This window comes from Epargyreus clarus, unplaced genomic scaffold (assembly GCF_041222505.1).
Source record: "Epargyreus clarus isolate Ecla_fem2 unplaced genomic scaffold, WU_Ecla_fem_2.2 ptg000002l, whole genome shotgun sequence".
NCBI classification, from domain to species: Eukaryota; Metazoa; Arthropoda; class Insecta; order Lepidoptera; family Hesperiidae; genus Epargyreus; species Epargyreus clarus.
This window is the reverse complement of record NW_027332210.1, coordinates 11,019,545-11,032,306: the sequence shown is the minus strand read 5'-3', so window position 1 is coordinate 11,032,306 and position 12,762 is coordinate 11,019,545. Positions and strand designations below refer to the sequence as shown.

Below are 12,762 nucleotides of genomic sequence, written 5' to 3'. Positions count from 1 at the left end.
CCTGTGGTACGGCGCACGGGCTCGGGCCGGGCACGCGCGCGGCGCCGCTCGCCACAAGATAACGTATCAGAACGTTGCCGCGAGCCACCACACCAGCGACAACTGCACCATTAACGCCACAACTTCCGTGATATCCACGTATGTTTCAATAAACAACGAAACTGTTATATATTAAAGGTTAATACAGCTATAGCAATATTAAACTGTTAGTAGACCCGTAATCAAGGATTTTTTGACGATTACCTAGTTTTATTTTATATTTTTCAAGACACATTGGAAAGATTTTAAAGCAAATTATGCTCACTGAAGCGAACCATCATTACCAATCGGTTAAATTCAACGTTGAATAATCATTTACGAAACTCATTATCACTTCCAACTCGCTAACGTCATGGAGGTCAAAACTATTCATATTTATAAAAATAATGTACATAAACATGAATAAATATTTTAAGTATTTACTCATTCTCAATAGCTGTAAATTAGGTCAAAAGTTCGGACATGGAATAAAAATAAATAGCTAATAATATTAACGATAAAGACATTGCAGCGGCGGCGGCGGCGGCGGCGTAGGCGACGCGGCACCGGCCACGGGGTAGATAAGAGATAAGCTTTACGCACGGATAAGGCGCCGCGTTATCAATGGACACCAACACCGATGAAATCGTTAACTTTTATAATCTTCTCATTTCTCGCTACTTTTAAAATATTCAAATAATTTATACAAATATCTATCTATCTGAGAACTAAACTGATACCACCATTATTAGGTATATGAATGTTATTATCCATGTGCTTAAAATATTCACAAGATCATAGTAATTAATTAATAATTAGAATGTACGTCATAAAACCTCTCGTTACTGAGATGGTATCTTTAAATCCGAGAGTAACAAAACCATCCTAATTACACTAATTTGTTTTTGTAACTTTATTAATTTAATAATTAACGAAAATATACAAATGTTATGCGAAAAGAAATAGTTAGGTACAACGATCTTAAGTATTTCAGTTATACTAATTGGTAGCGCACAACTCAAGTTAAAATTACATTGACAAAAAACTAACTCCAAGCAATTAATTGGATGTTTAAAGGTCACATCAGGTTACTTGACCGACAAAAAGTGGAAAAATATTTATTGTTGTGCGCGTTACAAAAACAAATTATCATAAAGTAAGGATGGGCTTAATCGTGCTACGTCGGAACAAAATCGATTTCACAGAGCTGCCACTAGCGTGATATTGAGTATTTTATATAAATGTTAGCACCATTATTGAAACGAATAAGTTTAACCCGTGCGTCATCTTGTGAAGGTACTCTTGCAACAATACACCGCGATAAGTGAATATTACGTACTTCACACATTGTGATGCGTGGAGAATTGATGATCAAAAATACAAGCTAATACCCAGGAAACGGTTTACTGGACATAACATGCTATTTTAACGCTTACATTTCAAATGTTTAGTGTTTCTAGCATACCTAATTGCCAAAAAAAAGAAGGAAAAGTTCGACATTGCATAATGACGACTCTTTCCGTAGAATTAGCTATACTTAAAGTCCATGTTATTTCCTGAAGCTTCATAGTGTCAGCTTTGTCGTCTCTAGTATTGATCGTTCAACATAAGAATATGTTCATCAAAGTTTCGTCAGAGCCGCTTCAGCAGACTCCAGCCCATACAGAAAGACAATTCAACTTTATCAATATAGATACCGGTCTACGGCCTTTACTCCAAAGAGAGCCGTAAAATGAACGTTTGCTGTAAATTTAATGCATGAGATGTAATCATAACAACCTATAAGTATGGAAATTAAATTATTCAATCATTGTATTATTTGCCAGCCTACAGCTCGCCGGCGACTTCACCCGTGCTGTGGTGATATAGTGCGATTTTCGCATCCCTCTAGGTACGTAAAATATTATTTATTGGGATTGTCTTCCATAGACATAATAGTCTTCGAAATAAGCTGTCATGACAATCCCTCTGGTATTGCAACAGCTTGTGCGCTTCATCTTTAATTTAAAAAAATACGTATGTTTGCCAGTTTAAGTCAGCTCCCGTTCAATCGAGCGCGTTAATAACGTCAATTAAAAAACGTTAAAATGAAACAAATAGCTTCCATGCATACGTGCGCTTTCAATCTGCGAGACTCTTTTATCGCGTTACTTTGGATTTTAATCTAAAACACATATCGAAAAGCGTCAAGGTCGAAGTCAAACGCATCGCTTTTTCGCGCTCGTGCGAAAGAGGGGTTAGGCGGGCGATAAGCCGACGCGCCGGGCTGACCCACTTGCCGCAAGGACGCCACTATTTGCACGCCGCCAGCTGATCCCGCGCCGGGCAATGCTCGACACATGTCGTGTTTGAACAGACGACGGACGCTTCAACTTATACCTATACTAACTACGTTTAACGTATGTTCCGGTATTTATTCAGAGATAGACGTCGGGAGTCTACTTTTGAACAAAGTGGTTTACTCTCGAGCTATTGCTCTGAATTCTCTGAGGCGTTCAATCATATAGGTATCACAAATAAAAAAATGGTATGTCGAATTATGTAGTACAAACTAAATATTAAATTGTAGTTCGTAACAAACGTTGCGTGATAACAACGTTGTAATGGAAACAGAAACCACAGTTATGAGCCATTTCATACCGATGTGGTCAGCATCAGTGTACAGATAAATGTAGATAGCCCGCACGGGGAATTCCACTTTACTCAAATGGAGTCAGTACAGTTAATTTCATATAAATGTGACTCAATGTTTAAACATTTTTTCAAGAAATTTAAAATTTCGCAGAAACGTAAAAAATAGCTTTCTCATTCTGATGGTGCTAAATAACCAGACATACCTGATTTTCTTTGGTATTTGGTATAACAATGCCAAACCACTATTTCCTTGGTTTTAACAATAACCAGAGATTTCTCATACAGCATTCTTTGTGATATATCTTAAACAGACATTTACCATAAGGCACATTACATTACATGTACATTTATGTACATACAGGTACATTTTGCCCTCTTCAACATACTTCATCATATTCATGTGGACCACACATATTCCAAGGGGACGTAAGATGGTTCTTCCAATACCTAAATCTTTTTTACCTGGCAAGTCACGTGGAAGAGAATGTAACTCGCTATTATTTTGAAGTTTTTTATTTACTTGTTATTTAATAGTGCCGTTAGTTACTTTTTAAGAATAACCTTGTCGTTCATATTATCTTCAATATCTTCGTATTTGAGAACCGCGACAGAAAGTGCAACATACAGTCTATTTGTTGCTGCTATCAAATTGATAAGTGACATACATTACATACATATAGCAAGTTTATTGCCTTTGCAAGTTTGCGTACAGATAAAGTAAGTAATTAAATAATTACAATGGTAATATGAACGTGGCATCTCCCGGGAACCTGGTCACGAGGCGCGATCCGCACGACGCCGTGAGCCAGTGATAACAATGTTTATCGAGAAATTATTGCGTACCTCCGAGAAATCTCTGTAAATATTACTTACCGATGACAATGAAGCAGAGTGCGAAATTATTGCTGACATGGTATTTTGAGTTTTTAGAATAAGGAAAGATTCACTATAAAACATAAGAATAAGTCAAGTTAGATCGGTACTCATAAACAATTCTACCACGCGTTCATGTTATCGACATTTCAGTATTCAGCACTGATTCAATACAATATTCATACAGGAGGATTTACATGTTATTATCAGTCTTAGTTCAATCATTCGTTGAGTTCATGTTAAACATACAATTATGTCATACTTCTTTACGTTAATGCTATTTTTACAAGCCATTTATGTCCTACCGGAAAAGTAAATGTACCTCTCTCTCTCGCTCTCTGATAGTGCGGTCAAAGTAGAAGTCGGTGGACAAATCAACCAAACAGCTGGTAAGCGAAAAAATTGCAAAGACCTAATCGTCCATATCGCCACTACCAAAACGTGTTTATCCTTTTTGATAATTCTGACTTCTGATACAACAATCGATCACACTATCGAACTTCACTGGCATGGCGTAACATCAGCTGGTTGACACAGGTCATCTCGATGTAGCGCTTATCGTCCATCGTGTGCTATCACTCATTTGAATACGGCGATGGACCTGATAGGGGTATTACACAACTGTCGTGAGCGATCGTATTATCGATGATTTATTCTAGCTAGACTTTGCGGAACCGACGTACTAGGTACGGATGCAGTGGATGGAAAACGTGAAGGATATTAAACATGGAATTACATGCAGCGCAATTTTCTGCGTCCCTGCAAGCTGCGAGCTAACTTCAACGTGCGCACATTACGGATAAAAATAGGTTTATTCCTCAATTTCGAAGTTTAACAAAATCTTAAATACTGAACAGTGATTGTGAATATTATTAGTAGGTATGAATTTGGCCACCAAATAAAATGATTTCTGCATAAATATTGTGATAATGTTGATGTTCCGATAAATTTGACAGATACTCGCAAGTACCGACAATCGACATACAATGTCTGGTTGTGGCCGCACTCACGTACGCTGATAACGATAAGCTGACGATAAGGAGATAGCATCACACGTAATCCGGATGGGCATCCCCGCCTATTGCACTTGTCAAATATTTAAGTAAAATCTGACAAGACCAGTGAAGCTGCTTAGAGAGCTATAGATCATAATATAGGAGCGCCAGATCAGGCTGACGACAACAGCAGACAGCGACAACATATTATGATCATTATCACCATAGTCGCTCGATATCACCGTATGGCAGAGGGTTTTCGTGGCTCGAAGAACACCTCCTTGCGTGCAGGCTGTGGTCTTCGACCTGTGCCTGACCTTAAGGCAGATTTAGACCTGATGATGCAAGGAAGATGATGACGGTAGCTTATGATCGCAGACTAACGCGACGCGTCGCCAAAGTGGGATGTCGCTAATGTATTAATTAGCTCACTGTTGCTCTTGTTATATACAAATAAAATCTAATGTTTCATATTCAATATTTAATTAAAGCATCCGTCGGTGGAAGACATGCTAATTTTCAAATAAGCATTCACTACAGACTCGAGAAAGAGTCTCGAAGCGTGCAACACAAAATTCCAGACACGTTGACTTCACTATTTGGTAATTTTTGGATGACATCCAATCACATATTACCAGCAAGACTTCAGAACTGTAGGTATGAAAACTAAACGATACTTATGTGACCTAAACAGCACTTATCCACGTTTAATAATACTCGTACGTTTATGAAGCATGATCTTTATTCTTGGCTTGTTGAAGCTTGCAGAATTAAACATATCACCCAAAACCAAAGCACAGCTCGGATGCGACGCACTTGTTGAGGCCCTTTCGTGATGATACATCTGACGCCAATCGAAACACTCGTATGTTTCGGTCAGCAACAGATACAATTACCCAACCATGAAAAAAATCTATAATTAAGTAAGTATATTCTAGATGTTGTATGTCTCATACTTGTACTTAATTGTAGATTTCCGCTCGTCGCACGCACTATTTATATTGCGAGCATCGGCCCGGCAAGTGACCTGAAGATGCACATTATTTTTAAAACACTTTCATGATAATATTTGTCTACGACCAATATGCCACATGACACATTTTACTTTTTTATGTCACTTATGTCGTCGAGTCCTCGATCATACCATTTACGGCTACCAATAACTTATTGGCGTGATCGATTCACAAATGCAATAAATATATTAAGCAGGTCAAAATACTATTTATGACTACTTAACAAGAACTGGAAAAACACGTCGATACTACAATCGGGAAGGGGGACAGAGGGGTAACACACTCATAACGTTTACCAAATAGTAACAATATTATCAGTTTCCTGAACATAAACAATCGATTATAGTATACGAGCTACTAATTGTGTGCCGGCATTGCACAAGGGCATGTGTTGCCTAGCGCGCTATCTGTCGCCTCGCGTATAAATTAATGATTTTTTCTTTTACATCACTTCGGTATATATTAATGATATTTTAATCATTATGGTGGCAATTGTGTAATTATTTTTGAAATCGCAATGTCAATGTTATAATATGTTTGAAGCGTAAGTAGCTCTCAAACTGGTGGACGAACAGAATGCGGATGAAAATTGGTACAGACAACAGCTGTTTAGAAATTATCATCTCTTACGAGCGGACATAAAAATGTCAAATATACAAGGAATATTCAAAATACCAATGATAATTGGATCGTTTAATACGCTTAGCAAATTCGATGACATTGCAACAATATGGACATGTGATAGTGCAACCAGAGCCGACCGCGTGGACAGCTTAGGACGATGTATCGTGTGTAGGCGGCTCATTACGTCAATCTCGATGAATAGATAGCCGTACTGAAAATGACCTCGACCAGGGTCTGATGACGTCGCGTTTATATGAGGACAGTTGGATATTAAAAATACGGAACCCTGAAAATTACTTGATTTATGCAATCTACATTGACAGTTTTATCAGTTCATTATTTCTAACTTAGTCTAGTATAGTAGTCACTCGGATACAATTATAAATTACAACTTTGATAAGAGACTAGGTCGATCATGTACCTATTAGATATACAGATATTAAAGCTCAAACGCATGGATCATAAATATTTTATTCGCGTAGACTATAAAGATTAAACCACTTGTGCACCACACATACACAGAATGTACGATAACGCACTTAATGTCTTATTACTGTTCATAATAAAAATAAATTAAGTCATCAACGGGCCGTATAATTACTGTCTAAATGTTAAATAATTAACAATAGCAAACACAAATTAGCGTAACAATAGTAATGTAATGCCGTCAACGTCACACGACGCGCGGCCCGCGACCCGCGAGCTGCGGGGCGGTAGCGACAATGACATTCTAATATACTATTAGTATTACCGCAAAATTTTCCGACACTACACATTTCCATTAACGGTAATGTTTATGCAGTTCATTTTATATTATTCAAAACGCAGGTGTTATACACTAAAGACAGTATTCGGTTATTTGGCAAGAGTTTCGCCGTGTCGCGATCTCTTGAAAATTTAAAATAGTTTAAAAAATGGTACATATATAGAAGTTTTTGAAGGTGGTACAACCCTCTGTGGTTCGACTCCGGCGGCACCACCGCCACACCTATTTCTACCTAATAACAGCAGTGTTAGGCGCTGCTGTGTTCCGGTTTGAAGGGTGTGGTAAGGGAGACACTTTTCTGAAGCGTTCCACAGCTTAGTCCTCAGGGGTAGCGACGCATCTGTGGCCGACCTCAGGTAGGAATATTTAATAATATATGGGGTTGATTACAGATGTCCATGGGCAGCAGTAGCCACGTATCATCAGGTAAAAAAATTTTTAAGAGTATCTTTATATGAAGTTAACAGTTTATATTAAGTTACCCAGACATATAAAATTACCAAAAAACATTTTTGCCATTACAACGACGACGGTGATAAATAGGACGTTTTTTGTACTAATCTTCATGACAAAATAACACAGTATTGATTCCGAGAGTTATTACATATTATTAGCTCGATGATATTGAAAAAGCATTCCAAAGTGACCGATATTGCGAATAATATCGGATATTAAGGTGTACAATATGAAGATAGAGATCACATCGATGCGCACGCGACACGCGTAAGAGGAAAATCCGGTGAAGTGCACGCGCGGCCTCAACCCACTCACACTTTCAATACTCCAATAATAACCGCAGCCAATTAACTTTAGCCATTTACTAGCACAATCATATACCTATAGCAATGTTGGTACAACTGCTCCAATAATGGCTTGAATTCGTAATAAAGTAATTTTCAATAAGCGTTTTGTTATCTCTATTTCACATAAAGTCGTCTTTACGTCATACATTTTTTGTTATACCAATTAAAATTTTAAATGGTGATGTATATTACTAACGTTATTGTTAATGGGAAATATCGGGTCTGAAGGTATAGAAGCCTTCGTAGTTCGACTCCTGAGGCACCACCGCCACACCAACTTACATATGTAGACCTTATAACTGTAGTAGTAATGTTGTGGGCTGCTGTTTTGTTTTCGGTTAATTTTAATGCAGATTTTTTTATATAATAATACTAGCTGACCCGGCAAACGTTGTGTTGCCATATAAAAAAAAATGTTAAGCGTAAACAACCCTTATTACTTAGGGGTATGAAAAATAGATAGAGGCCGATTCTCAGACCTACTGAATATGCATATAAAATTTGGTGAAAATCGGTAAAGCCGTTTCGGAGGAGTACGGTAATTAACATTGTCACACGAGAATGTTATATATAAGATTTTACCGTAATAAATATAGTATCTTAGGCCTAGAACTAACAGAGTGGTTTCAGAATTCAGATCCTACAAGTATTTTAGTTCCGCGGCCGCGCGCCCTAGCGCCTTAAAACAGCTACATACATGAGTTCTTGACTACTCTGAGACAAAAAATAAAATGGAGATTGAATTGAATAACTAAGCGAGACGTTGACGAGACGAACGACCATGCTTTAAACATAATATAATTGCGGATAATAAGACAACAAACTATTGCGAAACCGCATCAAGAATAATTTTATATTTAATAGATATTGTTGTGGTTCTGCTTTGTTTGACACTACAAACGATTCCTTCGTGCAACACACAATAACACAAGAATCGCATAACGAGGCACGAGTCTCGTTTACAATATGTTTAGTAACGTTATCAGAGGTTGCATTGTTTACAGAAAGGATGCTTCCTGAAGCACGTAGTAGTGCAACAGATCCATATAAAAAGTGGTCAGCTGAGGCACTTTCGCCGCGCCTTTTCTTGCGCACTACGAATGCGTCAGCATTAGCATACGAGGACTTTCAGATATTTCTTTAAGTAAAATATATAATGCCTAAGGTATGTCCTATGTTTTAGTAATGTTTTAGCAATAGTGTTAATAATGCCGAAAGCACAATCAAGTAACATTTGCAGATATGACCTGTCACCTGACATATTTTTTAATCATCTGCTGTTATACCAGTTTATGCACCTGTTATCCAAATTTACATTTGGAATGTAATCAATTATTTTATTTACCTAGTTTTTATTTATTTTTTACAACTTGAAATAGTATTCGAACCTATTGAACAAAAATAACAATTTAAATTGTTATACCGTGTAAATAAGGAGGATATACAAAATGTCGTGACCGATAGGGGACTTTACATGGAAAGTTATATCAGTCGCTTTATTGTTTTGCAATATAATGTTATGAGTTATGAGAAGTACAATTGTACCGCCGCCCTAGTGCGTCGGTGAACCCCCTACATGATCGCAACATCCGGCGCTCCTGGCCGCTACCGTCGCTACCGCGCACAAACTGCAGCCGGTCTGCAGTGGACGGTCGCAGCCGACCACATCACCATGCGAAACATTACACAACTAGGTTACTTGAACGAAATCGTCGAAAATGCCCATGACTTTAATTTTAGCACTAGCTGTGCTCTGCACGTTCTTTCCCGTGAAAAATGTTTACTAAAATAACATCAAAAAGTGATCAAAATTTTTTTTACTTGGTGAAAATTATTTATATATTATACAAACCGTAATTGCTTATGAACAAAATAAATTCCATCATTTTGTAACGGCAGCAAAAAGTGTTTTACTTTTCGGTCCTCCTAATAGCTATGTATATATATATATATTTACTATCTTAATGTTTGTTATTTTTTATTTATTTAGAAAAATAAGTATTCTTATTATATTAATTTTAACGAAATAACATTTCTCATAGTATTCGTGCATAATTTCCCTATCTTACACAGACAAAAATTTCATATATTTCGATAATATATAAGTGACTAGTGACTGTGTGCAGTACCCCCTTTGAGAGTGTGTCACATCACAACCTGTTAACAGTACCAAGAAGTCGATAGACAGAATGTCATGCATAAAAGGAGTTCATACTTTAACACGTTTTATATTTTCTATGCTTTCGCAATTGTCGTCAACCCATTACTGTCCCACAGTGCATTAAAATATAGGCTTTAACCTAACGCGCTGGTCAAGTGGTTGTCCCTGTAGTACCGGGATCAGAATAGGGCTAGGCCTAGCCTGCCTGTCGTAGGAGGCGACTAAAAGGGGGCTTCCGGGGTTGCAGGAGGCAAGAGTGGGAGCTTGAACCGTCCAGCAAGCGACCCCCGGAAGGACGGCGGTTTGTGTGGTCGCATACCGTCGTAAACGCCAGACGGTGTGAAGAGCGCCTGGGCTCACCTGGGCGGAGCCTGATGGGGCAACATGTTCAGAGGACTCCGGTTGCGTTCCGTTGGAGATTCCGGAGTCCTCTTCTGAGGATGGCCCGCGGGGGGGCTTTAGTGCGGCAAAAATCCCACATAGCCCCGTGTCGATCCCACGACACACGGTACCTTTTGAAGGTCCTCGTCAACAAAAAAAAGACTTTACGCATCTTTGAGATTTTTTTCTCAGGCATGTAAGTATTGACGCGAATTTTTTCGTACACCGTTCAAACGAGAGATAATTTATTCTTGATGGGCACATACATTTGAAAAATCAGACTCTCCTTAAAGCTCGGAACCTTCAAGATTAACAGGCAATTGTTTTCACAAAGGTATTTGAAGATACAAAATACTTAGGACTTATTTCGTCACAATTTTTGTTTTGCTGGTGACATCATTATCGCATTTAGAATCTAACCTTATACGTTACCGGTGTAACATGCAAACAGCTTTACCGACTGGTGCGTACCTGAGGAGGCCTTCCCGCTGCACCATGTACCGGAAGGTCTCTGTGATGCTGCCGTTGTGCGCCGACCGCAGCGACTGCATCCGCGTCTGAGGGCAACAAACCAAATTAACATTCACCAAAATAAACATATATTTGAACACCTTTACAAGTTTACAAAATGATCGACGAGAATATTTTTTTAACGTAAAACATACCTATATTTTCTAACAATATCTGCAATCGATCTGTAGCTTAAACCATGTCTAAAATCAGGTACCTAAGTTCAACCGTGACCTTTTAGGGAGTGGCAATATTTTAGAAATAGAAGGACCTAATACCCACAAAATCTAAAATCATGAAATTCATGAATATAAATAAATCCAGCCGTTACCTTGTTTGGGGATGATAAAATTTCAGAAATCGGACCTTTGCTTCCCAAGACTTTCGACTTATTGCGGAAGCTGTACATTTATACCAATTACTCATTGTTGTATCTTGTCCGCTGTTCTATTTATGGCATGGAATTCGATAAATCCTTTGGTAAAGCTTACCTCCGCCTGTGTCAAGCCTTTCCCAAACGATAGTCCCGGATTTGCCACTATACCATTCAACTGAGATCATCCCATACTAACTGTAAAAGTCTTTACGCCTATAGTCTCAAGTATGGTTTGACCCATCGACTCTTTTCCGCTAACCCACGCCAAATACAAAACGATAAAATATTCTCAACATTATTGGCATAATTAATGGCTGACGTCGAATAAAATGCAATTCCATACGAATGAGAAACACATAATGATATCATCTGTTCTGCACATAAACAGGAAAAAACTAAACAAATTATAATAGCGCCATAGAATCGTAATTGTACTTTTCTAAAACCACATTTAAATGAATTATATAAACTTTTTTCATCTTTTCGCGGTTTCAACCGCTATAAATCTAGCTGATTCCGCTTATTACAAACAATTTGAACAATACCACATAATTCTCGTATATAAGCGTTTCAGTTTGCACAATGATATCAGTTATGAAGCACATCTATTTATCAGCACAAGTAGCATTGCTTTATTTAAATAGTTAATGAGTGCCAAGAGTTTTCCTTTGAGTATTCAGCATACACGTTATTATCATTTACCTTAGTTCCCACTGAAGGAACCTCTGCGAATGTGGGTATTGACAATGAAGCGTAGTAATGGTAATGGTTGTCACTTAACGATCGTGTCTCGTTTACCACTTAACTATAAGAGATAATAGTGTAGTAATAGTTTGGTTTTAATTCCACTTCACGCCATGGGACTATTAAAAAGCATAATTTTTCTTGTTATATGATCAAAAAGTGGCATTATAGTTATGCAGGTCTGAATTACATATTATTATTTTTTGTATTTTACAGTGTAAGATTTCATTTGGTCCGTTTAAAAAACATTTATTTTTTTAACAGACTATTTCTAATGTGAAGCAGTTCTTGCATTTCAGTGTAAGGCTGTAGATGCCGACAGACTCGGTACCAATGAAAATGTGATCGGCTTCAGGTAAAACCCCTGTCCTGTACGTAGTTGCTTACAGATGTCATTGGTGGCAGAGATCACATCCAAACAGGTGAACTATAGTTATGTTCGTTTCCTATTTCAATTTCATAAAACAGTCCATTATTTGTCTTTCATAATATTTGTGTTTGTGTGTATACTGACTGGCAGTTGTTCCAGCGTCATGAGCTGTGCCGAGCCTCTCAACGAGCCGCACACAATTTTCCTACTTCCGCTAATCAACGTTCGCAAGACGGCGCGGTAAAACCCCGCGAGGTGGCATCACTTATTCAAATGCATCGTGCGAGCGTTACGAAATAGGACGATGTTATACGATGCACACTATATTTTTAAATTTTAATTACATTGTATGCGTGCAAATTATATTATCTATATATAACATAGTCCAATCATAACATCCCATGAGAATAGTCCTTCCCACTCTTGATATATTATCCCTCGAGAAATCCACCATTACTCGAATTTATAGATTATTGTGCTGCAGATTGTCTGAC

At 37.9% G+C, this 12,762-nt stretch overlaps 1 protein-coding gene across 1 annotated transcript in view; it reads right to left on the bottom strand.

The window, feature by feature from the left end:
• LOC140747766 (mitoferrin) overlaps positions 1-12,762 on the bottom strand; it is a 39,041-nt gene that overhangs the window by 21,676 nt on the left and 4,603 nt on the right. Inside the window, exon 2 of the mRNA XM_073080374.1 lies at positions 10,740-10,825. Coding sequence (XP_072936475.1) covers positions 10,740-10,825 — 86 coding nt within the window. The remainder of the gene's footprint in view (positions 1-10,739; positions 10,826-12,762) is intronic.